Genomic DNA, 26837 nt, shown 5'->3' with positions numbered 1-26837 from the left:
GGTATTTGTACGAGTTGGCAGAGTCCAGTTGTGACTGGGGTCCAGGATGAATTTATGAAAACTTTTGGTAGTTACCTCATCCCAATGCAATATTGATGTTTGTTTGTTTATTTATTACTACTTATTGCTTGGAGTTCCTTTTCACATTACTCCACTTTTATATTTGTAGAAATAAAACCAGTTTTCACTGATATCACTTTCTGCTTAATCACTTATGTCATATTCTAGTGTATAAACCGTGTATGAAGATAGTAGCTTCAAATAGGCCTAACACTTTTCCATCCATAAGCAAGCACAGATTTAAAATTGAAGTATATAGTTCAGAGGATTAAATAATACTCTTTCGAGATATATTATTAACACTGAAGACCATATGCCTACAGTTGAGATAAAGTTCCCAAAGATTGCAAAATTTGGCACTGAAGCATTTCCATCATTTTTGCAGGTCCATAATTTTCATACAGAAGAATAAAAGCTGCTGTACAAAAAGCAAAAGAAAATGGCATAGTGGATTTTTATATTACCCATTCTTGTCTGGGCCATCCATAAAAAGTATGATTTATTTCAAGATGGTCTCAAACACACAAAACGAATTTTCTGCTATTTTTCCAAGTACAGCTTTCAACAGATATATTTAAAAATCCTGTCAGTAACATATTCTTACAGGCCTACAGCACAAAAAGTTGTTTAAGTATACAAAATCAGAGGCTTTTTTCAGTTGAGACTACCTTTCATAAAAGTTATTCAAAGTTTGCACTTCAGCTTGCTTGTAGATGATACAAACTTAGGACCCCTATCTATGAGAGGCTGTAGAAATGGAACTATAGGAGATAAGAGCTGAAATTTTGTACAAATCAATCCAAAGCGTTGTTGAACCAACTCAAAAACATTCATTGTATTCCGAAACGTTTGAGGGGGGTGGGGGTGGAGCATGCCTGAAACTAGTTCCCTGGATGTCAAATGGTACATTGGCATGGGCTTATCAATTATCTGGGGGCCTGTATGCTAAATTATTAAAATATTTGTTGTAGTACAATGTCAATTTACTTGTGTGGTAGTTTTGAGGATATAAGGAACATCTACCTGGAGAACAATTACAGATATTATGAACGGCACTTGGAACTGAGGCATGTTAATATTTATAACAGGAGCTACTATGGCAGCAATTACAAATGTGTAACGTTAACGTTTGCAGTAGATTCATAACAGAATTTCCAAATAGTTATACTGTTGTCATTTTCTTAATGATTTCTGCTGCGCTATAAAAGTGACATACATACATAAGTACGTAGCACATTCAAACTTTAACGTGAAAAACACAGTATCCTATTCGTGAAACGTATCACTGTGCAGTGCCCTGCTCTGCTAGCCAGCAACTCCTATTAAAAAGAATATGAAAAAAGGATGATTGTATTAACTACTATAACTGACGAGTTAAGGGTACGCAGTGGGTAAGAGAAAGAGTGGCAAGAGTTCTGATGAGCACCGGGATGTCAGTAATCTACAACATCGCAAAGCAAATGCCCCCACGGAACTTCTATGAGGCATAAATGTTTTGTATACCAGCATCAAAACAGAAAGTCACCAGGTAACGTTAATATCCATCAATAAAATTAGGCACAATTTGTTAACAAATGATTCTTCCCAATCTTCCACATATAGTACTGAGGTAGATCTTCCAAAATTAATAAAAAAGCATTAGCGAAGGCTTACCATCCTTATTTTCCATTTCTTTCTCTCACAAAATACACAAAACTACGTAAAATGTTCACTTTTCACAGGGTTAAAGCTCTTAGTTAGCTGTACGTTCACCACTTCGAAACGACGCGCACTTTACGTACGACCCGCACGCCGAATTCAGTTCATAAACATCAACCCTCTTCAAAACAGCAATACGCCGGCATTAGCGCCAACCTCGACGAGGGAACATTTTACGTTAAAGCAAGACTTTGGAGTGCCTTGTCAAAATCTTTGCTACCGCGAACATTGGAACACGTGTTTAGTTTATTTGTTCGTGTTGTTACAAATATTGTAAGTTTCTTATTTTTATTTTATTAGCTAAAAATTTAATTTAGAGTCCTAATGCTTATTAATACAACCTTGTTCCGCTTCCTGATTTATTCTTTTTACACTATCACGACGCAATTGTGAGGAAGTCTTTGTTCCATGCTAGGCGTAGATGTATGTGTAAGCCTGCATCGTTTAACGTGAAAGATATATAATTAACGTTAATTTCAAAACATTATTTTTTATTGCCCCATGAAGCTGTTTCAGAGGGCATTACTAGTATTTAATGCTGGTTTCCATTTTAATATTAATATTCCACGGTGTTAATTGTACGCTGTGTAAAATCAGGTTCCGATGTTGCATCTTGATTGTAATCGGAGATGTCTGTCATCTATGATAAGTAAAATTCGAAAATGGATAGAGAAAGAGAGAAAATATTTTATGAGCTAAACGAGGGTTTAGAATACGATCATTATGCTACAAACCCCGTAGAAATTGTCGTTACGGATTTACATGTTACTATATATTGAAAAAAAAGCGCACGTATGCGTTGCTGGTGAAAGGGGGGAAAATAGCAAAAACAATAAATGTGCCTAAATTATTATTAACTGTTTCAAGTAGTAACAATACATTCGACAGAGTCCAAGAATAGCGGATACGTTAGACAATATTAGTGGTGCGACTACCAGAAGTAGTAGCAATGTAAATGACTACTTCGTGTGGAGCATTAAAATTTTTTGTCATTTGTGCGATAAAATGCGAAATTTGCGTTACACGTTTATGGAAACGCATTTGGAGATCATTCTCACAGACGAAACTACCTTAAGTGATTTTTCGGTTATGGTTAGTTTATCGTGAAAGTCGTAGTGAAACCGTTTATATTTTTGTAGGCAACGAGCTCCTCTTCTGTTTTTGTATTATCTGTTCAGTTATTCGTTAATGGGAAGAGTTAATTCAGTATTTTTATTAATGTATGGATTTCACATCATTTATACATATCAGTTAGTAGTCTGTTTTGTTTTTACAAGCCTAAAAAAAAAGCAGAATGGTTTTTAAAAAAAGTGCATGTATATTACGTAGAAAACTACTGCAGTGATGTACGCATGCTGAAACAGTAGGAGATGAATTTTATCAAAAACCACCGGTAGTAGTAATAGCGTTTTCACGTAAACCATTTTTAGGGTAATCGAGTTTATCCTTTTAGTGAAGGTAGAATAGCAGCTGGGCTTTTTGCTACTGACGCTCTGTTGAGTGTAACATTGTTATTTCTGAACTCTGTGTAAACTTGCATAAAGACTCCTATACGTAACTTGACATGTAGTTTTAATTGTATAATGTTGATAAGTTTCACCTTCAATTTATGGCACAAGCTATCCACCATAAATCGTAAATTTCTTTACACTGCCCATGGAACAAGATTGTAAACCTAGTTTATGATTTAGAATAATTGAATGAGTGCCCTGTGTTAATTATGTTGCCTATATTACACCAACAAACCTCTGTACTGTGTGTTACTGTGACTAAAGGGAAACGGTTAATCAAAGTTTGACTCCAATATTTTTGAAGAATAGAACAAATTGGTTTGTAAGGCAGTGATAATCTTAGATGTTGTTAATAATGAGTATAATTGTTGACTAGGTTTGGACATTATATAATTTATAACAAAACTTTTTTAAGAGTAGGCCTCCAGAAAAAAAAATAGAAGAAATATTCAGGTCTGTTAAGTAATCCACCAGGCCATGTGGAAAGTCAAGAGAAGACGTTTGTCAGATACCAGGGATATGATCTGTAATAAAAATGAAAAACTGTGGAATTATTCTTTATTTATTATAGGTCCCAACAAGAAGGAGAAGTTTCAGAAATGTCGAATCAGTCAAAATATACATTAATGAAAGATTAGGAACTCTTAAATTTAGAGAGTACAAGGCAGAAGACAATAAATGGTTATTATTGTAATGATAAGAATGCAAGAGATTCACTTGCAGAGTGGATAGCTTTAAATATGTCTGCTTGTGTCTGTATGTGTGGATGGATATGTGTGTGTGTGCGAGTGTATACCTGTCCTTTTTTCCCCCTAAGGTAAGTCTTTCCGCTCCCGGGATTGGAATGACTCCTTACCCTCTCCCTTAAAACCCACATCCTTTCGTCTTTCCCTCTCCTTCCCTCTTTCCTGATGAGGCAACAGTTTGTTGCGAAAGCTTGAATTTTGTGTGTATATTTGTGTTTGTTTGTTTGTGTGTCTATCGACCTGCCAGCGCTTATATATATATATATATATATATATATATATATATATAACGAAAGCGCTGGCAGGTCGATAGACACACAAACACACACACACAAAATTCAAGCTTTCGCAACAAACTGTTGCCTCATCAGGAAAGAGGGAAGGAGAGGGAAAGACGAAAGGATATGGGTTTTAGGGGAGAGGGTAAGGAGTCATTCCAATCCCGGGAGCGGAAAGACTTACCTTCACACACACACACACACACACATATCCATCCACACATATAGAGACACAAGCAGACATCTCCTTCCCTCTTTCCTGATGAGGCAACAGTTTGTTGCGAAAGCTTGAATTTTGTGTGTGTGTGTGTGTTTGTGTTTGTTTGTGTGTCTATCAACCTGCCAGCACTTTCATTCGGTAAGTCACATCATCTTAGGTGAAAATGATATACAAAAGGACGAGGCCCAACATCGAGAAAATGTTGTTGTTGTTGTTGTTGTTGTTGTTGTCTTCAGTCCTGAGACTGGTTTGAAGCAGCTCTCCATGCTACTCTATACTGTGCAAGCTTTTTCATCTCCTAGTACCTACTGCAACCTACATCCTTCTGAATCTGCTTAGTGTATTCATCTCTTTGTCTCTCTCTACGATTTTTACCCTCCACGCTGCCCTCCAATACTAAATTCGTGATCCCTTGATGCCTCAGAACGTGTCCTACCAACCGATCCCTTCTTCTCCCCAATCCTATTCAATACTTCCTCATTAGTTATGTGATCTACCCATCTAATCTTCAGCATTCTTCTGTAGCACCTCATTCCGAAAGCTTCTATTCTGTTCTTGTCCAAACTATTTATCGTCCATGTTTCACTTCCATACATGGCTACACTCCATACAAATACTTTCAGAAATGCCTTCCTGACACTTAAATCTATACTCGATGTTAACAAATTTCTCTTCTTCAGAAATGCTTTCCTTGCCATTGCCAGTCTACATTTTATATCCTCTCTACTTCGACCATCATCAGTTATTTTGCTCCCCAAATAGCAAAACTCCTTTACTACTTTAAGTGTCTCATTTCCTAATCTAATTCCCTCAGCATCACCCGACTTAATTAGACTACATTCCATTATCCTCGTTTTGCTTTTGTTGATGTTCATCTTATATCCTCCTTTCAAGACACTGTCCATTCCATTCAACTGCTCTTCCAAGTCCTTTGCTGTCTCTGACAGAATTACAATGTCATCGGCGAACCTCAAAGTTTTTATTTCTTCTCCATGAATTTTAATACCTACTCCCAACGTCTCCGGCCATCCTGATTTAGGTTTTCCGTGATTTTCCTAAATCGTTTCAGGCAAATGCCGGGATGGTTCCTTTGAAAGGGCACGGCCGATTTCCTTCCCAATCCTTCCCTAACCCGAGCTTGCGCTCCGTCTCTAATGACCTCGTTGTCGACGGGACGTTAAACACTACCCACCACCACCACCACCACCTACTCCAAATTTCCGAGAAAATATGAAAATAAAAAGTGTGGTGACTGGTGAGAGAGACTTGTGTACAAAAAACCTCTCTCTGAGTGAGTGAGTGAGTGTGTGTACTTTACATTTGAGAGTATCGCACTGTTTGTTGCATTAGCTGTTACTGCTGTTGCTACTTATGATGAGTTACTTACTTACTTTCATGTTCCATGGATCATTTTGCACAATAAATTGTCATGATGTGGAATAAGTCATTTTACATTCATATTGCAAATTAATTTGTAGCCCTACACCATTCTGCCCCCCCTCGAAATGAAAACAAGATGTACAGATTGAGTTAGAAATTCCTACCCACCACCTTTTACACATTACAAACAAAGAAATTCTTCTACAAAGTAGGAGGAGTTGTCAAGAAGAAACTTTTTTGATTTATTTTCAAATTTTATCTTGCTGTCGGTGAGACATTTTGTATCACTGGGTAAAGTAGTCAAAAATTTTTGTTGCAGCGTTGTGCACCCCTTTCTGTGCTAAAGACATCCTTAATGTTGAGTAATGAATGTCATTTTTTCTTGTAGTATTGTAATTATGATTATTTACAACAAACTTCATGAGGGAATAAATATACTATGAAACAGTAGTCACAGTGCCTAACTCCTTAAACAGATGTCTACAAGATGATTGTGGGTGTGCACCACTTATTATTCTTACAGCACATTTTTGGGCAATGAAGACCTTCTTTCTCAAAGATGAGTTACCCCAGAACATTATTCCATATGACATTACTGAATGAAAATAAGCAGAGTATGTCAACTCACTGATGTCTGATTTGTTATGATTCTAAGTGCAAATGTGGCTGAACTAAGTTGCGAGTTCCAAAATGGATTTTTTTTTCCTTTTCTTTTTTTCCAATTTCTCATTAGTATGGACACCTAGAACTTTTGAAGTTTCCACCCTGTGTTTTATTTCATCATGATGTTGAGTTACACTTATCACTGGTGCAGTACCCCTAGAGGTGCAGAACTGATTATGATGTGTATGTGAAATTCAGGGTGAGACCATTTGCAGAAAACCAGTCAATGATACTTTTGAGGACTTTCTTCACCCTGTCTTCCATAACTTTATGTATGCTGGGAATGATTACAATACTGGTGTCATCTGCAAAAAGAACTAATTCTGCTTGTTGTACATTGCATGGTAGATCAGTAGTGGACCTAAGATTGAACCTTGGGGAACCCCATACATAATATTTTTTTCCTCATGTCAGAATTATGTCCCTGGATTTCAAAGGATGTAGATTCCAGTAGTACTCGGAGATGAAGAGGTTTGCACAGGATAGAGCAACATGGACGGTAGCATCAAAGCAGTCTTTGTGCTAAAGACCACAACAACAACAACAACAGTAATGCAAAAAGAAGGAATTCTGCTGGTTGTGTATTAGACAGAAGATCTTTTACATATATGAAGAACAATGAGCCCTGGGGAACCCAGTACAAAACTTCTCCCCAGTCAGGATAATATCCCCAGACTACCATTGTTGAATTATTAAATACAACATTCTGCATTCTTTTGCTTGAATATGACACCACCTTTTTGAAGAGTGTTTAACAAAGGCATATTTCAGTCTCTGGAAAAATGCCATGCATTAGTGGTGCATTACATTGATAAGACAGTTTCTGTACCTATTCAGTTGACAGTCCTTTTTGAAGGCAACGTCCTGTTGATAGCGGGGCAATGAAAGATGGAGCATGAAATAGGGGGAAATACATTCGAAACATTGCCTCATAGTTTTGAATCAAGCTGAGATAAAGTCAATACATGAATTTGTTGATTTTTAAGTAGTTTGTTAACTCAGCAGTTACACATTGTAAAATAGATTTAGGACAAATCATACTTTATTTGCCAAACTAAGTGATTACTCAGTATTACGATTACTTATTTATCCCACTTTCTCAAATCATAAAAGAATAGGAAAATTATTTTGTTTGTATTTAGTTCCTTCTAAAAGTTTCCAAGAAATACTGTTCACACAATTCAGTTAAATTGGATATGTATGCCATTATTGAGACTAAGTACCTGAAAATTACAGATTAGCTTCTAATATTGGTTTTTAATTATTTTTGCATGTCACATCAATTCTTACTTCCTCTGAGAAGGGAGCAGTGTTTCTCTTAGGGTACCTTTTTTCAGGTAGACAGTAATGTATATGTAGATAAGTTTGGTAGAAATTGCTGCAGAGCTTTTCTGGAACACAGACAGTCCAAAAAATCACTCTATATTGCCTGACAATCACTAAACATCTCAGTACAGTAAATGAATAATAATTAAACACATTCAAGAATGATAATTATTATGATGGTAATACTAATAAAAATAATTATGTGGTCATGTAAGGTATTTATTTCAAATTTTAATAATCCTAATCAAAGTTATTGCCGTAGTTAAGTGTTTCATAGGTATTTGCATGAATGAGTAAAAGGGAATTGACTATACAGAAGCTTTCAATGTTGCTTTGGAAGTATGAGATTTCTCTCTAGTAAATGGTTCTCAGCCCAAAGCTTGGTTTGAACACCACAATGCTGTACTGAGAATGGACCTATTGTAGGTTTTATGCCTCTACCCGCCTTTACCTTCAAACTGACTTGTCCAGCTTGTTATTGGGGGACTACGAAACCATGGTGCAACACAATATTTTTATACATACACAAATCATTGACAGAGGTCATTAGTGACAGAATAAAATCTAACTACCACAGGATTTGAGCCCAAGACGTTCAGGTGTGTAGTGTGACTTACCCACTATTCTGTCTAATTACCTTCATTTCTTTTGAACTTCTGCAGTTGGTCATAACAACTTCCTCTCCATCCTCCATTCCAGATACCTGCAATTTTGCAAGTCAATTAGCATGTTACCGAGGTAATTATTTCCGTTTTTTCTTTACAGCAATTTGAGTATAACATATCCTTTCCTTATTAAGTTCATATTTTCGGAAAGTATATGTAGGCCCTAAGTCTTTAAGTTGTTTCATTCAGAAACTTTGCACTAGTAGTTTGTTTGCATACAGTTTGTGTACATTAGACCTAAAATAAAAGTTACATTTCATCGTGAATTAAGAGGGTGCCGAGTCTTATTTCAAATGGAAATAATTAACTTTTTACATTATATGATACACCTGAGGCGTAATTTTTGCGGCTCTTAAATAACGGAAATTCATGTAGTGTGAAGTGTATCAAGTTATTTAAATCTAATTTTAAGTGTTTCATCAGTGTATGATAAGTGTGTATGTTGCCATGATAAGTGTGTACGTTGCCATAGGGTAGTCAGACAGGAGTATGTGTAGATTGCAGGTTGGAGTTCCACATGGATGACTAGTCAGGAATTGAAAGGGGAAATCAATGAGGTTCTCCCATGGAACTGTAGGTTCCTCAGAAAAGACAAAAGAGTCACTGAGCGACCTTCAAGCTCAATTAGAACATGCAAAATCTGACTTGGATAGGTTGAAGGGGAAAAAAGATGATGGGAACTGCATAAAGGTAAAGCAGTGGGTGAAAGAGGAACAGCTTTTCAATTATTTCTTCTTCTTATTTTTCTTCTTCTTCTACATTTGAGCTTCGAGTATCAAATTTGGCTTATTACCTGTAGTCGGAGGGCAATAGCCTTGTCCAGCTGCTGGTCATAGTAGGGTTCAGCAGACTTCTGGGAAAGAAACTAAGTAGAGATCAGAACCAAAACAGTATAGGAAGAAAAGAATCTTGCTGCTAGGTATTAGGCATGCTAGGGGCGTAGGTCAGATAGTGCAGGACTAATTAGGAACAGGGTAGAGGGGGTTCAAATGGCTCTAGGCACTATGGGAAAAAAGAGGGGGAAGATATGTGGTCTGAGCTCCTTTTAGAGAAAGCAGCAGGAGGAGGGGGGGGGGGGGGGGGCAGGTCGCAGCACCGTCACACAAAACAAGATGCGTGTGGTTATTGCTTTCAGAGAGGTGCCTTTTTTTCTGTAGAATCAGGATTCAAAAACCCTGTTACAAAAGAAATTAAAATAACAGAATAACAAAATGCTGAAAAATCCACAAAGAAGTGTGGTTAGCTTATTTCATCAGAATACTAGAGGACTGAGTAATAAGATAGAAGGATTTCTTGTTGTATGTTAGGAAGATTTAGAGAGCTTTGATAAAATAAACATAACGACATGGTTAGATAAGTAAAATATGAAAGACTACACTGTAGTCTCTTACTCATGTAGAACCATTGTGGGAAAGTGAGGAGTTGTATTGTATGTAAAGACAGTACACAAGTTCAAAAACATTGAGGTGAGTAGATTTTCTGGTGATCAACACATAGAAGTGTGTACTTGCAAGTTAGTACTGAAAAAAGATTCACTCTTAATTGTATATGGGAATAGTGTATTGTAATTGTGTATAGTTATTCTGAACTGTTTATGAGGAATTTGAATTCCTTACTATGCTGCCTGTCAGACAGCAGAAAACAGAGAATAATCTGTAGCGATTTCAATGTAGATTTTCTAAAGGATTCTGATAGGAAAAATTATCTCAAAACCTTATTTGGATCCTACAATTTGACCTTAGTAATTTAACAACATGCGTTGATAAAAGACAGTAGGACCTTAATTGATAATTGTTTTCTTTGATGAAGCTCAAAGCAAGAAAATGACTCTATACCCAGCGAAAGAGACGCTGTCTCTGATTATGATGACCAGTTAGTTAGGATAAACAAGATAGTGCCTTACAATATTTATACACCTCACTGGAAATAACTTAGAATAATTGAAGACTGCAGAACAAGTGTTATTAAGGATAGTTTACAAGAGATGACATAGGATGAAATTTATAATGAACAAAATCCTTAAATAAAATTCGATCTATTCCACGATAAATGCAAATCATTATTTGCAAATACCTTCCAGCAAAGAAACTAATCAGAAAGGATATTAAACAACCATGTAAAAAACCATGGATAATTAGAGGTATTAAAGTATTGTGTGAAAGGAATAGGGAAATGTCTTCATTGGCAACAATAAGAAGAGATCCTGTAGTAGTTGCACACTGCAAAAGCTATTCAGAATTATTAAGGAAAGCAAAGAACATGCCTTTATGTTGGAAATTAGTAATTCTGACAACAGACTTAAGGCTGTATGGAATTTCGTGATATGAGAGACAGGAAAATAAGCCATAGAACAGGATAACATCACTACTGAATTGAATAGAAGGGCTTATAAGTAATGAGTCACAAGTAGCAAATATATTTAATAATCATTTATTAAATGTAGTCGAAAGTAAAGGGACAAAGAATTCAAGAGAAAAATCAGGCAGTACAGCAACTCACGAAATTCAGTCATATCAGTGTATCAACATCTGCTTCTGAAATTAAGAAAATTGTGTATTCTCTCAAAACCAAAAGCTCACCCTTAGTAAATTACAGTTGGGATTTCAGAAGAGTTCATCTATTGAGGATGCCATTTAAATGTTCACTCACCAAATTTTACAACCACTAAATAACAAAATAGTGCCGGTTGGTATTTTCAGTGACTTAAAGCAATTTTACTCGGTGAATCACAGTATTGTCCTATCTGAGGTTTTATGGGATTGATGGTGTAGCCAACAAATGGATAATGCCATATCTAAGCAAAAGAATACAGAGTGTTGTACAATGGAAAATCCAGATATCAACAATGCAGAGATGACATGTTGCAGACAGGTACGATTATAAGATACTTACACACTAGCTTTCGGCTATAGCCTTCGTCAGAAAAGAAAGACACACACAGACACACATTGATTCACACAATTAAGCAGATCTCGTGCACACGACCACCACCTCCGGCAGCTTGGATCGGAATGCAACTTTTAACATGGAATGGATGCAGCAGTCTAGAGGGAAAGGGATAACATTGTTCAAGTGAAGGGAGAGAAGATAGCAGTCTGGCAGTGTGTGCAGTTGTGTAAATGAATGTGGGTGTGTATCTTTTTCTGATGAAGGCTGTGGGCGGGCGAAAGATAATGTGTAAGTGCCTTTCTGCAACTTAACATGTCATCTTTAACATGTCATCTTTACAGTAAGTAGCAATCTGTCTTTTCCACACCTTTTTCTTAGTAATTCAATGAATGTAGTCCACGGGTATTATTCTAACTGGGCAGAAATCAAGTATGGGGTTCGCCAATGATCAGTCTCAGGGCCGCTGTTGTTCATCATATATAAATGATCTTCCATATAACATACAACAAGCAAAGCTAGTTATTTTTGCTGGGGACGCTAGTATTGTGATCAGTCCAAGCATGTATACAGCACCAGAAGAAATGGTAAACAATGTTCTTAAATGTATCATTGACTGGTTTTCTGCAAATGGTTTCACCCTCAATTTCAAAAAGATGCTAGATATTCATTCTGCACATCTAGGGTACTACAACAATGTAAGTATAACACATGATGAGAAAATAATGAATAGGGTGGGAACTTCAAAATTCTTCAGTGTCCATATTGATGAGAATTTAAACTGAAATAACACATTTTTGAACTCCTAAAACAGCTTAGTACAGCTAAATTTGCACATTGAATCATTGCAAATTTTGAGGAGAGAGAAATCATTAAGTTGACATGTTTTGCATATTTTCATTCAATAATGCGTTATGGAATAATGTTCTGGAGTAACTCATAGTTAAGAAAGAAAATTTCCATTGCTCTAAAACATGCTGTAATAATAATAATAATAATAATAATAATAATAATAACAATAATATCTGGTGCTCACCCATTATCATCTTGCACACACATTTTAAGGAGAAGCATGTTGACTATTGTTTCACTGTATATTTATTCCGTCTTGAAGTTTGCTGTAAATAATCTACTGCTGCTCAAAGAGATCAATGATGTACATAACTGCGATACCAGAAGAAAAAATGGCATTCATTACATCACATTGAAGTTGTCTTAGCACAAAAAGGGGTGCACATTGCTGCAACCAAAATTTTTAATCACTGTCACAGTGATATAAAATGTCTGACAGACAATGAAGTAAAATTTGAAAATAAACTGAATAAGTTTCTCCTTGACAGCTCCTTCAACATGTACGCATATTTACATAATAATTTGTGATGTGAATATAAAATACCCCATTCTACATCATTACAATTTATCATGGTACATGAAACTAACTAACTAATGGACTAAAACATTGCTACTGGTTTTATTGTTTATGGAAAATGTAACTGTGCTGTGGTTTCTTTTGTTTTAAATACCTTGGTGGCAACATATTTATTGTGAAATAGAAACTGACTTCCTTCCAGTATGCTGTTTACTTTAGCATTTGGTTCCTTACCAGAATCGATAAGAATTATGCTTTTATCATCAGCAAATGAAACAGTTTTTTGAGGTGTAGTCATAGTGAAGCTGTACATACAGCAGGCCGAAATGTAGAATCACAAGAGAAACTTAACGTTATGGTGTACCTGTCAGTTGAAAGTTCATTCCTTGTTATTTGACTGTGATAAATAATGATGAGAGCCACTGTGTATCTTTCCCCTAACTCCATAATATTATATTTTGTAATTTATTTATTTATGATCTTTGCAGACCAAAATCTTAAATTGCTATAGGTACTTGACAAAAGAAGTCATCCACAAACATAAAAAAGTCAAGAGAAATAAAAGATCATTTGTTTATGCAGCCCTTTGTATTTAGAGGTTCTTGAAGGAGCAAATATCATTTTGTAGCTTCTCTGAATTCCAAAATGATTCCATATCCTACAGGTGACACATGTGAGATAAATGAATTTGCTCAGGTGTAGTATACTAGTTTCAGAAGCAACTCGTCAGAGTTTTCAGTGTTGACTTTCTGGACTTTCTAAAGAGAAAATTAAGTGAAACACATATTTCTCTCTTTCAGTAAGCTTCTCGCTGTCAGTTTCACAATGTGAATACAGGAAAGCAGCAACACTGCCATATTTTTATTGTTGTCTCATCAGTAGATAGGAGCAAATGGAAGTTCTAACAGAATGTTTGAAAGTTAGTCACCTGTCACGGCAATAGAACATAAACACTCAGTAAAGTTTTACACCACTCTCATGACTTCCATATTTTTATTTTTTTAAAATCAATACCACTTTCTCAGTACTTATTTCACTTTAGAAAATAACTAAGTATAGCCATTTTTATAATGAAAGTAAAAGTAAACCTGTCCAGTTGAGCACACTGTCTCTCTGATTTGTGCAGTTTGCATATACTGTTCAATCTATCAACATGTCTCGAAGGCTCATCTAAAGTAAGTGTGTGCATTCTCAGTTTACGGCACACTAGGTTACCAGCCTGGGAAGTTACCTGCCGAATTCGTGTACATCACAGTTAAGTCATCTGAGCATCCAATTGCTTAGGCTGTGTTGACCCTGACAGTTGCAAAACCATCTCCATATGATTAAATTAGCCTCTGGGCAGCCCTTATGAACAATAGTACATACCATTAGGTAATGGGATACAGAAAGTAGGTTTGTGAGGGAACTTGGATCAGTATCGTTGGGTACTCTTCGCCGACAACTGCAGTATTTGATTTGCAGTACGATTTTGGATCATAAACAATATTAGAACTTTATGAGTTGCTTCGAACAAAAAGATATATTCACAAATAGTTAACAAGGATTCAGAAAACATCATTCTTATGGATTACAACTAGCTATTTGTTCACACAAAATATTGAGCGCTAGTGACAGGGGCTCTGAAATTGATTCCATATTTCTAGATTCCCATAAGGCTTTCAAACCATTCCTCACAATTGACTTCTAATCAAATTGCATGCCTGTGGGCTGTAATTTCAGTAGTGTGAGTGGATTCATGATCTCCTGTGAGAAGGGTCACATTTCATTGCAATTGATGCAAAGTCATTGAGTAAAAGAGTAGTCGTATGTGATGTTTCCCAAGCAAGTGTGATAGGACCTCTGCTGTTCCTGATTTATCTAAATGTATTAGGAGGCAATCTGAGTAGCCCTCATAGATTGTTTGCAGATGTTGCTGTCATTTACCATATTGTAAAGTCCTCAGAAGATCAAAACCAATTGCAAAATGATTTTAACAGGATATCTGTACGGTGTTTTAATGTCTGTACTGGCGTGATAATGTTGCTACATTACACTGTTGGCGCAGACCATCACAGACTGACAGTACGTTGGTAATGACCAGGGAATAGGACCCCTTGAGAGGAAACAAAGCTCACCATGTGAGGCAATCTACAGGAAGCAGAAAATCTGAACCTTTGTAAGGACTTGCAAGGGGAATAACTCAACCACACATGTGGCTATCGACAGAGCACTAGGCAACAACACTCAGTCTGATGCACAAAGCGAAGTCTGCAGTTATTGAATTCAGCATATGCACTGGCCTGCTAGGCTTACAGCCGCTCACAAGTAAACATCTTCGCATTCACCTTCATTGCAGTTTCACATGCTGTACTGTGTCATTACCCGGGACTGCTCATCTGCCTCCATTGTGGTGTCAGTTGGTGGGGATACTTAAGTGCAAAAAGTGACAGTTGTATCTAAATAATGAAAGGTATGTCATCATTCACATGAGTACTAAAATGAATCCATTAAACTTCAGTTACATGATGTTGTTGTTGTTGTGGTCTTCAGTCCTGAGACTGGTTTGATGCAGCTCTCCATGCTACTCTATCCTGTGCAAGCTTCTTCATCTCCCAGTACTTACTGCAACCTACATCCTTCTGAATCTGCTTAGTCTATTCATCTCTTGCTCTCCCTCTACGATTTTTACCCTCCACACTGCCCTCCAATGCTAAATTGGTGATCCCCTGATGCCTCAGAACATATCCTACCAACCGGTCCCTTCTTCTTGTCAAGTTGTGCCACAAACTCCTCTTCTCCCCAATTCTATTCAATACCTCCTCATTAGTTATGTGATCTACCCATCTAATCTTCAACATTCTTCTGTAGCACCGCATTTTGAAAGCTTCTATTCTCTTCTTGTCCAAACTATTTACCGTCCATGTTTCACTTCCATACATGGCTACACTCCATACAAATACTTTCAGAAACGACTTCCTGACACTTAAATCTATACTCAACATTAACAAATTTCTCTTCTTCAGAAACGCTTTCCTTGCCATTGCCAGTCTACATTTTATATCCTCTCTACTTTGACCATTATCAGTTATTTTGCTCCCCAAATAGCAAAACTCCTTTACTACTTTAAGTGCCTCATTTCCTAATCTAATTCCCTCAGCATCACCCGAGTTAACTCGACTACATTCCATTATCCTCGTTTTTCTTTTGTTGGTGTTCATCTTATATCCTCCTTTCAAGACACTGTCCATTCCGTTCAACTGCTCTTCCAAGTCCTTTGCTGTCTCTGACAGAATTACAATGTCATCGGCAAACCTCAAAGTTTTTACTTCTTCTCCATGGATTTTAATGCCTACACCAAATTTTTCTTTTGTTTCCTTTACTGCTTGCTCAATATACAGATTGAATAACATCGGGGAGAGGCTACAACTGTGTCTCACTCCCTTCACAACCACTGCTTCCCTTTCGTGTCCCTCGAGTCTTATAACTGCCATCTGGTTTCTGTACAAATTATAAATAGCCTTTCGCTCCCTGTATTTTACCCCTGCCACCTATAGAGTATGAAAGAGATTATTCCAGTCAACAATGTTAAAAGCTTTCACTAAGTCTACAAGTGCTAGAAACGTAGGTTTGCCTTTCCTTAATCTTTCTCCTAAGATAAGTTGTAAGGTCAGTATTGCCTCACGTGTTCCAACATTTCTACGGAATCCAAACTGACCTTCGCCGAGGTCGGCTTCTACCAGTTTTTCCATTCATCTGTAAAGAATCCGCATTAGTATTTTGCAACTTTGACTTATTAAACTGACAGTTCGGTAATTTTCACATCTGTCAACACCTGCTTTCTTTGGGATTGGAATGATTATAGTCTTCTTGAAGTCTGAGGGTATTTCGCCTGTCTCATACATCTTGCTCACCAGATGGTAGAGTTTTGTCAGGACTGGCTCTCCCAAGGCCGTCAGTAGTTCTAATGGAATGTTGTCTACTCCCGGGGCCTTGTTTCGACTCAGGTCTTTCAGTGCTCTGTCAAACTCTTCACACAGTAATATATCTCCCATTTCATCTTCATCTACATCCTCTTCCATTTCTATAACATTGCCCTCAAGTACATCGCCATTGTATAGACCCTCTATATACTCCTTCCACCTTTCTGCTTTCCCTTCTTTTCTTAGAACTGGGTTTCCATCTGAGCTCTTGGTATTCATACAAGTGGCTCTCTTTTCTCCAAAGGTCTCTTTAATTTTCCTGTAGGCAGTATCTATCTTGCCCCTAGTGAGATAAGCCTCTACATCCTTACATTTGTCCTCTAGCCATCCCTGCTTAGCCATTTTGCACTTCCTGTCGATCTCATTTTTGAGACGTTTGTATTCCTTTTTGTCTGTTTCATTTACTGCATTTTTATATTTTCTCCTTTCATCGATTAAATTCAATATTTCTTCTGTTACCCAAGGATTTCTACTAGCCCTCGTCTTTTTACCTACTTGATCCTCTGCTGCCTTCACTAGTGCATCCCTCAGAGCTACCCATTCTTCTTCTACTGTATTTCTTTCCCCCATTCCTGTCAATTGTTCCCTTATGCTCTCCCTGAAACTCTGTACAACCTCTGGTTTAGTCAGTTTATCCAGGTCCCATCTCCTTAAATTCCCACCTTTTTGCAGTTTCTTCAGTTTTAATCTACAGTTCATAACCAATAGATTGTGGTCTGAGTCCACATCTGCCCATGGAAATGTCTTACAATTTAAAACCTGGTTCCTAAATCTCTGTCTTACCATTATATAATCTTCTGATACCTTCTAGTATCTCCAGGATTCTTCCATGTATACAACCTTCTTTTATGATTCTTGAACCAAGTGTTAGCTATGATTAAGTTATGCTCTGTGCAAAATTCTACCAGGCGGCTTCCTCTTTCATTTCTTAGCCCCAATCCATATTCACCCTCAATGTTTCCTTCTCTCCCTTTTCCTATTCTCGAATTCCAGTCACCCATGACTATTAAATTTTCATCTCCCTTCACTACCTGAATAATTTCTTTTATCTCATCATACATTTCATCAATTTCTTCATCATCTGCAGAGCTAGTTGGCATATAAACTTGTACTACTGTAGCAGGCATGGGCTTCATGTCTATCTTAGCCACAATAATCCGTTCAGTATGCTGTTTGTAGTACCTTACCCACACTCCTATTTTTTTATTCATTATTAAACCTACTCCTGCATTACCTCTATTTAATTTTGTATTTATAACCCTGTATTCACCTGACCAAAAGTCTTGCTCCTCCTGCCACCGGACTTCACTAATTCCCACTATATCTAACTTTAACCTATCCATTTCCCTTTTAAAATTTTCTAACCTACCTGCCCGATTAACGGATTTGACATTCCACGCTCCGATCCGTAGAACACCAGTTTTCTTTCTCTTGATAACGACGTCCTCCTGAGTAGTCCCCGCCGGAGATCTGAATGGGGTACTGTTTTTCCTCCAGAATATTTTACGCAAGAGGACGCCATCATCATTTAACCATACAGTAAAGCTGCATGCCCTCAGGAAAAATTACGGCCGTAGTTTCCCCTTGCTTTCAGCCGTTTGCAGTACCAGCACAGCATGGCCGTTTTGGTTAGTGTAACAAGGCCAGATCAGTCAATCATCCAGACTGTTGCCCCTGCAACTACTGAAAAGGCTGCTGCCCCTCTTCAGGAACCACGTGTCTGGCCTCTCAACAGATACCCCTCTATTGTGGTTGCACCTACGGTACGGCTATCTGTATCGCTGAGGCACACAAGCCTCCCCACCAACGGCAAGGTCCATGGTTCATGGGAGGAGTTACATGATAACTCACTTGAACCTAAGGCTGTCAATACATTTAAATACTTACAGATTACAATTATCAATAAATTAAAATGGAACGATCACATATATAATGTGGGTAAAGCGAACCGAAGGCTGCATTTTACTGGCAGAATATGTAGAATGTATAACATGTTTAATAAAGAGACAGTCTGCTCTATGCTTGACTACCCTCTGCTGGAGTGTTGCTGTGTGTATCATATAGCATTGATGGAAGACATCAAAAAAAGTTCATATAAGGGCAGTTCAGTTTGTTTTATTGGGAAATAAGAGCATCATGGATATGTTACACAAGTTGGGATGACAGTTGTAAAAACAAAGGTGTTTTCGGTTGTGGCATGATCTTTTCGCAAAATTTCAATCACCAACTTTCTCCTCCTAATGTGAAAATATTTTGTCGACACCCACCTACATAGGGATAAAAGATCAACGTAATTAAAGAAGAGAACTCAGATCTTGCACAGAAAGATTTAAGTGTTCATTTTTTCCATGCAATGGTGTATAGTGGAACAACAGAGAAATTACCTGAAGATGCGTCTGCTACGCACTTAATGGTGAAATGCCCAGTAGTTATGTAGATATATTTGTCTGGACCTTTATGACTGTCATAGAAGAGGGCAGAGGTGGCTAGATGTCAGTGCATGTCTCAGACATTCATTTCTTGGGTTTAGAAGAGAGATGGTTAAGGCTTGTTTTGGGCTCTATCATGTTCTGATGTCTTGACACCATTCACCACCCTTGAGAGTAAGTTGAGGGTGGTGTAACTTTGGGACAGGTCCCATCAACCTTTTGTCAAGCACTACAGCCAACATTTCAGCTATGGGTTCATCTTTCAGAATGATAATGCATGAGCTCATCTCACTCACCTTGAAAACTGTCCCTCAGGCGGCAGGAATCAACCAAATGGAATGACTACAGGATCTGCTAGCTGAACCTAGCTTGGACACTGTTGACACTTACAATTTGTTATCACTGCAACTATCCTCACCATCTAGATGACCTCAGGAAGACGGATGAAGAATAGTGGGAAAGGCTTGAGCAGCAACCTGTAGACCAACTTGTGGACAGCATGTGTATGAGGTTCCAAGCATCTTATAGTGTCTGGGGCAAATCATTGCAACAGTGAATGCTACCGAGTAGCAGATTTCTATTTCAAATGTACAAAGATGTTCATTATCAGCTGTTGTCACACAGCTGAAGCATACGACATGGCAGTCACTCCACGTGCACTATTGGGAAGTGTGGCTGCCGTGGGGAGACACCACAGCCAATCGACCATGCATGACAGCTGCACAGGTGCCTTCTAGCACCACTTGCCTCATGCTGTCTACATATGCAATTGCCGCCCGGCTCAGTGTGTTATCACGCATCATGCCATTCACTATATCATCTAAAACAGTAGTGTACTTGTTTTTCCCCACTGCATGCAAAGCATAGTATCCATTGTTAACTTATGGTATGGGATTGTTAAATATATTTGTAGTGGAGGTGATGCCTCATGTTTCTATTTTGTGTTATAACATTATAGGCAACAATCATGGACGTTTAACAGGATCCCTTAACAGGCATGGCTGTGGATGCAGTGCTACAGCGATTTCTACAATAACAGACAGAAGAACAGAAATGTCAGGAAGCCTTATTGTCTGCATTGCTCTTCTGGCTGTCAACTATGCATCTACCACCGTTCCTGCTTTATGACGAGATGGAGGAAGAGTCGGAGGCATATGAGAAGCACATCTGGCAGCACTAGTAACATTTCAGATAACTGATCCATTTGTTGTCAGATCACTTTTCCTGTCACGGATCTCACCCAATACGCAAAAACTTTTGTCCAAAGTGACCCCTCTCATGGAACCAGTGCATCTGACTTTTGTTATTTGTTAACTAAATAATGGAAAATCCAGGATGGAATGTAACAATATTACGAAAAGGAAGTTGCTACTCTCCACATAGTGGAGATGCTGAGTCGCAGATAGGCACAACAAAAAGTTTTCACAATTTACGCTTTCAGCCAACAAAGCCTTTGTCAAAAAATAGACTACACACACACACACACACACACACACACACACACACATGTAAATACAACTCACAAACACATACACGTCCACAGTCTCTGGCAGCTGAAGCTAGACTACGAGAGCAACAGCAGGGACAAGGTGGAGAGAGGTTAGGGCAGCTAGGTGCAGTCAGTAGGTTAGACAGAGGGCAGGAGGAGAGAAGGGTGGTGGGGGAGTAGTGGAAAAGGGGAGGCATAAAAGACTGGGTGCGTTGGCGGTATAGATGGCAGTTTAGTGCAGGAATGGGAACAGGGAAGGGACTGGATGGTTGAGGACAATGACTGACAAAGAGTGAGGCCAGGAGAAAACAGGAATATAGGCTATATTGCAGGGAGAGTTCCCACCTGCGCAGTTCTGAAAAATTGGTATTGGTGGGAAGGCACAGGCTGTGAAATCCTTCACGCTCAGCAGCTGGGTGGTCCAGTTGTTCCTTGGCCCCAGTTTGTCGGTGGCTATTCATGCGGACAGACTGCTTGTTAGTTTTCATGCTCACATAGAATTCGGCACAATGGTTGCATCGTAGCTTGTAGATCATGTGACTAGTTTCACAGGTAGCCCTGCCTTTGATGGGGTAGGTGATGTTTGCAGACTGGAGTAGACGGTGATGGGAAGATGTATGGGACAGGTCTTGCATCTAGGTCTTTTACAGGGATATGATCCATGAGGTAAGGGATTGGGAGCAGGTGTTGTGTAAGGATGGGCAAGTATATTGTATACGTTCAGTGGATGGCAGAATACCACTGTGGAAAGGGTGGGAAGGATAGCGGGCAGGACTTTTCTCATTTCAGGGCACGACGAGAGATAGTCAAAACCCTAGCAGAGAATTCATTTGCTCCAGTCCTGGGTGATACTGAGTTATGAGGGAATGCTCCTCTGTGGCTGGACAGTGAGACTTTGGGAAGTGGTGGGTGACTGGAAAGATAAGGGATGGAAGATTTGTTTTTGTACGAGGTTGGGAGGATAATTATGGTCTGCAAAGGCTTCTGTGAGACCCTCATTATATGTCAAGAAGGACTGCTCATCACTGCAGATGCAATGGCTATGGGTGGCTAGGCTGTATGGAAGGGAATTCGTGGTAAGAAACAGGTGGCAGCTGTCAAAGTGGAGGTATTGCAGGTGGTTAGTAAGTTAGTATGGACAGAAATACTGATGTAGCCATTTTTGAGGTGGAGTTCAACATCTGGGAAGGTGACATGTTTGAGTTGATTAGGACCAGGTGAAGCGAATATTTGAGAAGGTGTTGAGGTTGTGGAGGAACGTGGATTGAGTCTCCTCACCCTCAGTCCAGATCGCAAAGATGTCATCAGTGAATCTGAATCACATGAGAGGTTTAGGGTTGTGGGTGTTTGGAAGGATTCCTCCAGATGGCCCATGAATAGGTTGGCATAGGATGATGCCATGCACGTGCCCATATCGGATTTGTTTGTAGGTAATGCCATCAAAGGAGAACTGTGAGGATATAGTTGGTCATGGTGACTAGGAAGTAGGTTGTTGGTTTGGAATCTGTCAGGCATTGGGAAAGGTAGTGTTGAATAGCGATAAGGCCATGGGCATTAGGGATGTTAGTGTAAAGGGAGGTGGCATCAATAGTGAAGGGCGGGGCACAATGTGGTAAAGGAACAGGAATTGTGAATAATCAATGGAAGAAATGGTTTGTCTCTTTTATATAGGGGGGTGAGTGACCTTCAACAAACTGTGGCCAAGAAACAATTGGACCATCCTGTTGCTGAAGAACTTGCTGCACAACATAACATTCTTTATTTCAGTGACTGCTTCACAGCCTATGCCATATGGATCCTTCCCACCAACACCAACTTTTCGGAACTGTGCAGGTGGGAACTTCCCTGCAATATATCCTACGTTCCCATAACCCTCCTGGCCTCAACCTTTGTTAGTCATTGTCCTCACCCATTCAGTCCCTTCCCTGTTCCCATTCCAGCACTACACAGCCCTCTATTCCACAAACGCACCCAGTCATTTTACTTCTCCCCTTTTCCCCTACCACCACCACCCCACCCCACTCCTCCTCCGCCCTCCCATCTAACCTACTAACTGCACCTAGTTTCCCTACCCTCTCTCCACCTCATCCCGTAACGCTCCCCAGCAGCACTTCACCATCCCCTACCCAGCTATACCTCCCCATCTCCGCCCCAGCCTCCTCCTTACCCCCATCGAGTTGTCTCTTCCCTCATCCACTGCTGCTGCTGCTTGTAGTCTGGCTTCAGCTGCCAGAGACTCTGGTCATGTGTGTGTGACTTCTGTTTGTGTGTGTGTGTGCGTCTGTCGTCTATTTTTGACAAAGGGCTCATTGGCCGAAAGCTTATTCAGAGACAGTCTTTTTGTTGTGCCTATCTGTGACCCAGCATCTTCGCTATATCGTGAGTAGCAACTATCCTTTTCATAATATTGTTATTTATTAACTACATACTTTCACTGACATTGCTGGATCTCGTGTGGAATTTTATCCGTGTCAGAAACAGCCTAACCAGTCATAGTGCACAGGGTCAGTTGAACTGCAGGGACATAGTAGGAAATGTCATTTTGGGTCTCTGGTGGTTAAGGAATCATATGCAGATGAGATGATTATGGATGCAATCATTTGGGTGGCTCCAGATAAGGAGGTGTATCATAAAGCTCTACAGTATGACTCGACCCCCCCCCCCTCCCCGCCTTTGGACGAGTTTTAAAGCGAGGCTCAATCTTTCGAAGTTTTCCAGGCCACAGGCTGTCAGGCTTCTGGGGCGAGGCGGCAGCTTTTGCGTCAGACATGGGAGAGGGTTCTGTCATAGCTGACACAACAAATGTTGCAACAGTAGAGCACCAGCACTGCCACACTCTGGTTCTGTCTCGTAAACTAGTAAGTCAGTCTCCCTCCCCCAATTGGCACTCGTTTCCTTCATGACCTGCCTGCTCCAGGCAGAGATCGCTAGCGCTGAAACGAGAAACTAAATTCTGCAATCAGACCCCGAAGTCCATGCAATGTTGACTGGCTGCCATATCCTCCTCTGCCATGGGATATGGTGTCAGAGTACAACTCTCCTGGTCATTGTTGACTTTCAGACTTTGGCATCACTACTACTCATACAGGTAGCTCCTCTGTTGGTGTGTTCCAGTCCTCCCTCCCTGGAAAAATTCTGGGCAGTCGTGGGAATCAAACCCAATCAGGTGTGCTGACTACTTGGCTATGGAGGCAGGCAGCTCATTATTGTGACCTTCCTAAAATTGTTTTGACAGCTATTCAGTTTTTTTTTTTTAATCACCAGGGAATCCATTAAAAATAAAAGTTATATCAAGAAACTGCAGTTGGTATACTGTCCACCAACATAAATATGACTAACTCTACGTCTGTCAATGTCCCCATTTCCATGTCTCAGTCCTGAGGAATGCTGTATCCTATAAATCTACAGATAACAAATTTGTACGTTTTCCTCTATTGTTTGTAATAATCATGCTAGCTTTCCCTATTGTTAAGTTGTCTTGTTCCGAACATTAAGCCAGGAACCCATAAGGGTGTGTTGATTGCCTTGTCACAACAAAACCACAGAATTTATTGGTTACACAAAACTTCATTTTGGTTCACTTTCACTTTTTGCAGCTCAAAATCATAGGTGTTTGTCATCATTGTAACTGTGGAAACGTTGTATTCAGTCCTAATTTTCCACCCACGTTGAGGTGCAGCTCACATGTCTACCCACTCACACAATTTTCTCTTGCTGACACCCCTGCATATTAAACCTCCAGCCATTTGAAATATTGACAAAGCATTGCTTTACTCTTCATCCTCTATAAAAGAGCAACCTCCTTTGAAAGAAATTTTCCTAGCAAGTGACTTAAGTTGTAGATTTTGACCTATGGGACAACAGCAGACAGCCCACTAGATTATCTTCCAGTGCTTGTGTTTTTAAAATATTTTTGATGTGTGTTGTGTTTCTTCTGCAACATAATAATTTGGATTTTTAGAACTTTAAACAGTCCATAATCACATTGTTTTCTTCTCCGTCAAACATTGTTTAATTTGAAACAGTCTTTGATTGTGAAAAGAACAATAACATTTGAATATCATACTACATGTTATATTTTAAGCTGTAGATAGGAAAAAAATAACCCAATGATGATACACTTTACTGTAATCAAGTCAAGTATATTTTTGATCCTCCTGTGGGTCTGGGGGCAAGAATAGGCCTGAGGTATTCCTGCCTGTCGTAAGAGGAGACTAAAACGAGTTTCACATGTTTCGGCCTTTCTGTGATAGTCCCCTGTAGGGTTTGACCTCCATTCTACAAAATTTTCCCGAAGAGCGAGCCAATTGGGGGAGGGCTCCTTACATTGTGCATTGTGTCCATCATGCATTGAGATCTGTAGCCTATTTTCTCGTTGTCGCATTTCAGTCCTGCTCATTCTCCATCTTGTGGTCGAGGACACCTTCCTGGGTGCGTTTTCCACCAGGCACTATGCAGTGTCGTTTTCTGCGTTGACGATGACCATGTACTTCTTTGCACCTGATATCCAGCATGGTAGCAAGTCCGTTGTAGTGAGGCTGCCATGTACTGTGTTGGTTGTAGCCCCCTGACCTCACAGGGATCGCTCTGCTGATGCCTGCACTGTTAACTCCCCACGTGTGCCAAGGGCTAGATGCCCATCCCCCTGAGTCATCGAGACTCCCGGCAATGGCCATCCTGCCAGGTGGCCTTTGCTGCGGCTATGTGGCGCCCATGGAGAGGGCCCCTGGTTGGAGTGGGTGGCATTAGGGCAGATGACACGCGATGAATCGTAGTCCATCATATCTTGCCGGTGGTGAAACACGAGCAGTCTCTAAGCGTTCACGAGCTCAATGCAGTGCACAGAAGTACAACCCCAAATCGTTCCCCTCCCTGGCCACACCATCGGAGGAATATCAGGCTAAGGATGGCAGCGGATCTTCTTCACCCCAGTACCTTGTATGTTCGAGAGCTGATGGGGAATCTTTCATGACAATGAATCCTCAGTTTTTTGTTGAGCACTTAGATGACAAGTTTGGGGAGGTGGAGGGATTGTCCAAAATGAGATCTTTTGGGCCAGTCTTGATCAAAACAGCATCCTCTGCCCAATCATGGACGTTATTCGCTTGTGACAAGCTGGGGAATGTTTCTATAACCATCACACCCCATAAGAGCTTAAATATGGTCCAGTGTATCATATTTCACAGGGGCCTTCTTTTGCAGTCAGACGATGAGCTGCACGCCATTTTAGAGCAGCAAGGTGTACATTTCGTCCGGCGTGGTCACCAGGGTCCGAGGAATAATCAGGTTGCCACCAGTGCTTTCATCTTGGCCTTCGAGGGTGATACATTGCCCGAGAAGGTCAAGGGGATGGTCCACCGCTGTTATGTAAAGCCCTATATCCCTTCCCCAATGTGATGCTTTAAGTGCTGGATGTTCGGCCATATGTCTTCCCACTATACTTCTGGCGACACATGTCGAGATTGCAGACGGCCATCGCATCCAAATACTCCATGTGCCCCGCCTCCCATCTATGTCAACTGTGGAGAGCACCATTCGCCTTGCTCGCCAGACTGCAGAATTCTCCATAAAGAAAGAAAATCATGGAGTACAACACCCTGGACCAACTTGACCTACACTGAGGCTAAGAGAAAATTTGAACACCTGCATCCTTATGTATGACATCATCTTACGCCGCCGCTACAACAGTTCTGGCACCATCAGCTCCGCCAACCCCAGTCACCTCTCAGAGCCGGAAGACCAACCTGCCCCCTTGATGATGGGGGGAATTTCCCTCCCTGTTGCTCCCGCACCACCTACTTCGGGAGCAACCCCCCCCCCCCCCCCAACCATAGGGGATGTCCGTCCCCACTTCTAAGCTGGAGAAGTGTAAGTCTTCTTTGGCTTCTCTTGCTAGGAAAGATGCCCTTGGGTCACTCCCTTCCCAGGTTTCTGCTAGTAGGAAAGATGACACCCACCAGTGGCTGAAAAGCTCAAAAGCAGCTGTCATAAGGCTTCACATTCATCCTCAGTCCCGGAGACTGAGCCATTGAAGTCCTTCCAGACAGGGAAACACAAGGAGCAGTGAGAGAAATCCAAAAAGAAGACCCCTAAGACCAAGGAAATTGCGGTAGCACCCACACCACCACTACCTACAAGCTCTGCGTCTGAGAATG

The 26837-nt window shown here is 39.9% G+C and overlaps 2 protein-coding genes across 5 annotated transcripts in view; one reads left to right on the top strand and one right to left on the bottom strand.

Annotated features, from left to right (window-relative positions):
• LOC126236771 (nucleoprotein TPR-like) overlaps window positions 1-1893 on the bottom strand; it is a 315616-nt gene extending 313723 nt beyond the window's left edge. For 2 of the 3 annotated variants that reach the window (XM_049946342.1, XM_049946343.1), the window contains exon 1: window positions 1714-1891. In XM_049946342.1, coding sequence (XP_049802299.1) covers window positions 1714-1729 — 16 coding nt within the window. In that variant the 5' untranslated portion in view covers window positions 1730-1891. Of the gene's footprint in view, window positions 1-1713 lie in introns of all 3 variants that reach the window. The other variant, XM_049946344.1, reaches the window with a different exon arrangement.
• Window positions 1879-26837, top strand: part of LOC126236772 (uncharacterized) — a 53192-nt gene continuing 28233 nt past the window's right edge. Inside the window, exon 1 of one of the 2 annotated variants that reach the window (XM_049946345.1) lies at window positions 1879-2031. The gene's annotated coding sequence lies outside the window, so the exon portion shown is untranslated. Of the gene's footprint in view, window positions 2032-2110; window positions 2182-26837 lie in introns of those variants that run through there. The other variant, XM_049946346.1, reaches the window with a different exon arrangement.

The sequence above is a fragment of the Schistocerca nitens genome, chromosome 2, assembly GCF_023898315.1.
Source record: "Schistocerca nitens isolate TAMUIC-IGC-003100 chromosome 2, iqSchNite1.1, whole genome shotgun sequence".
NCBI classification, from domain to species: Eukaryota; Metazoa; Arthropoda; class Insecta; order Orthoptera; family Acrididae; genus Schistocerca; species Schistocerca nitens.
The sequence above is the reverse complement of the archived record's forward strand: the minus strand, read 5'-3'. Positions and strand labels throughout refer to the sequence as shown.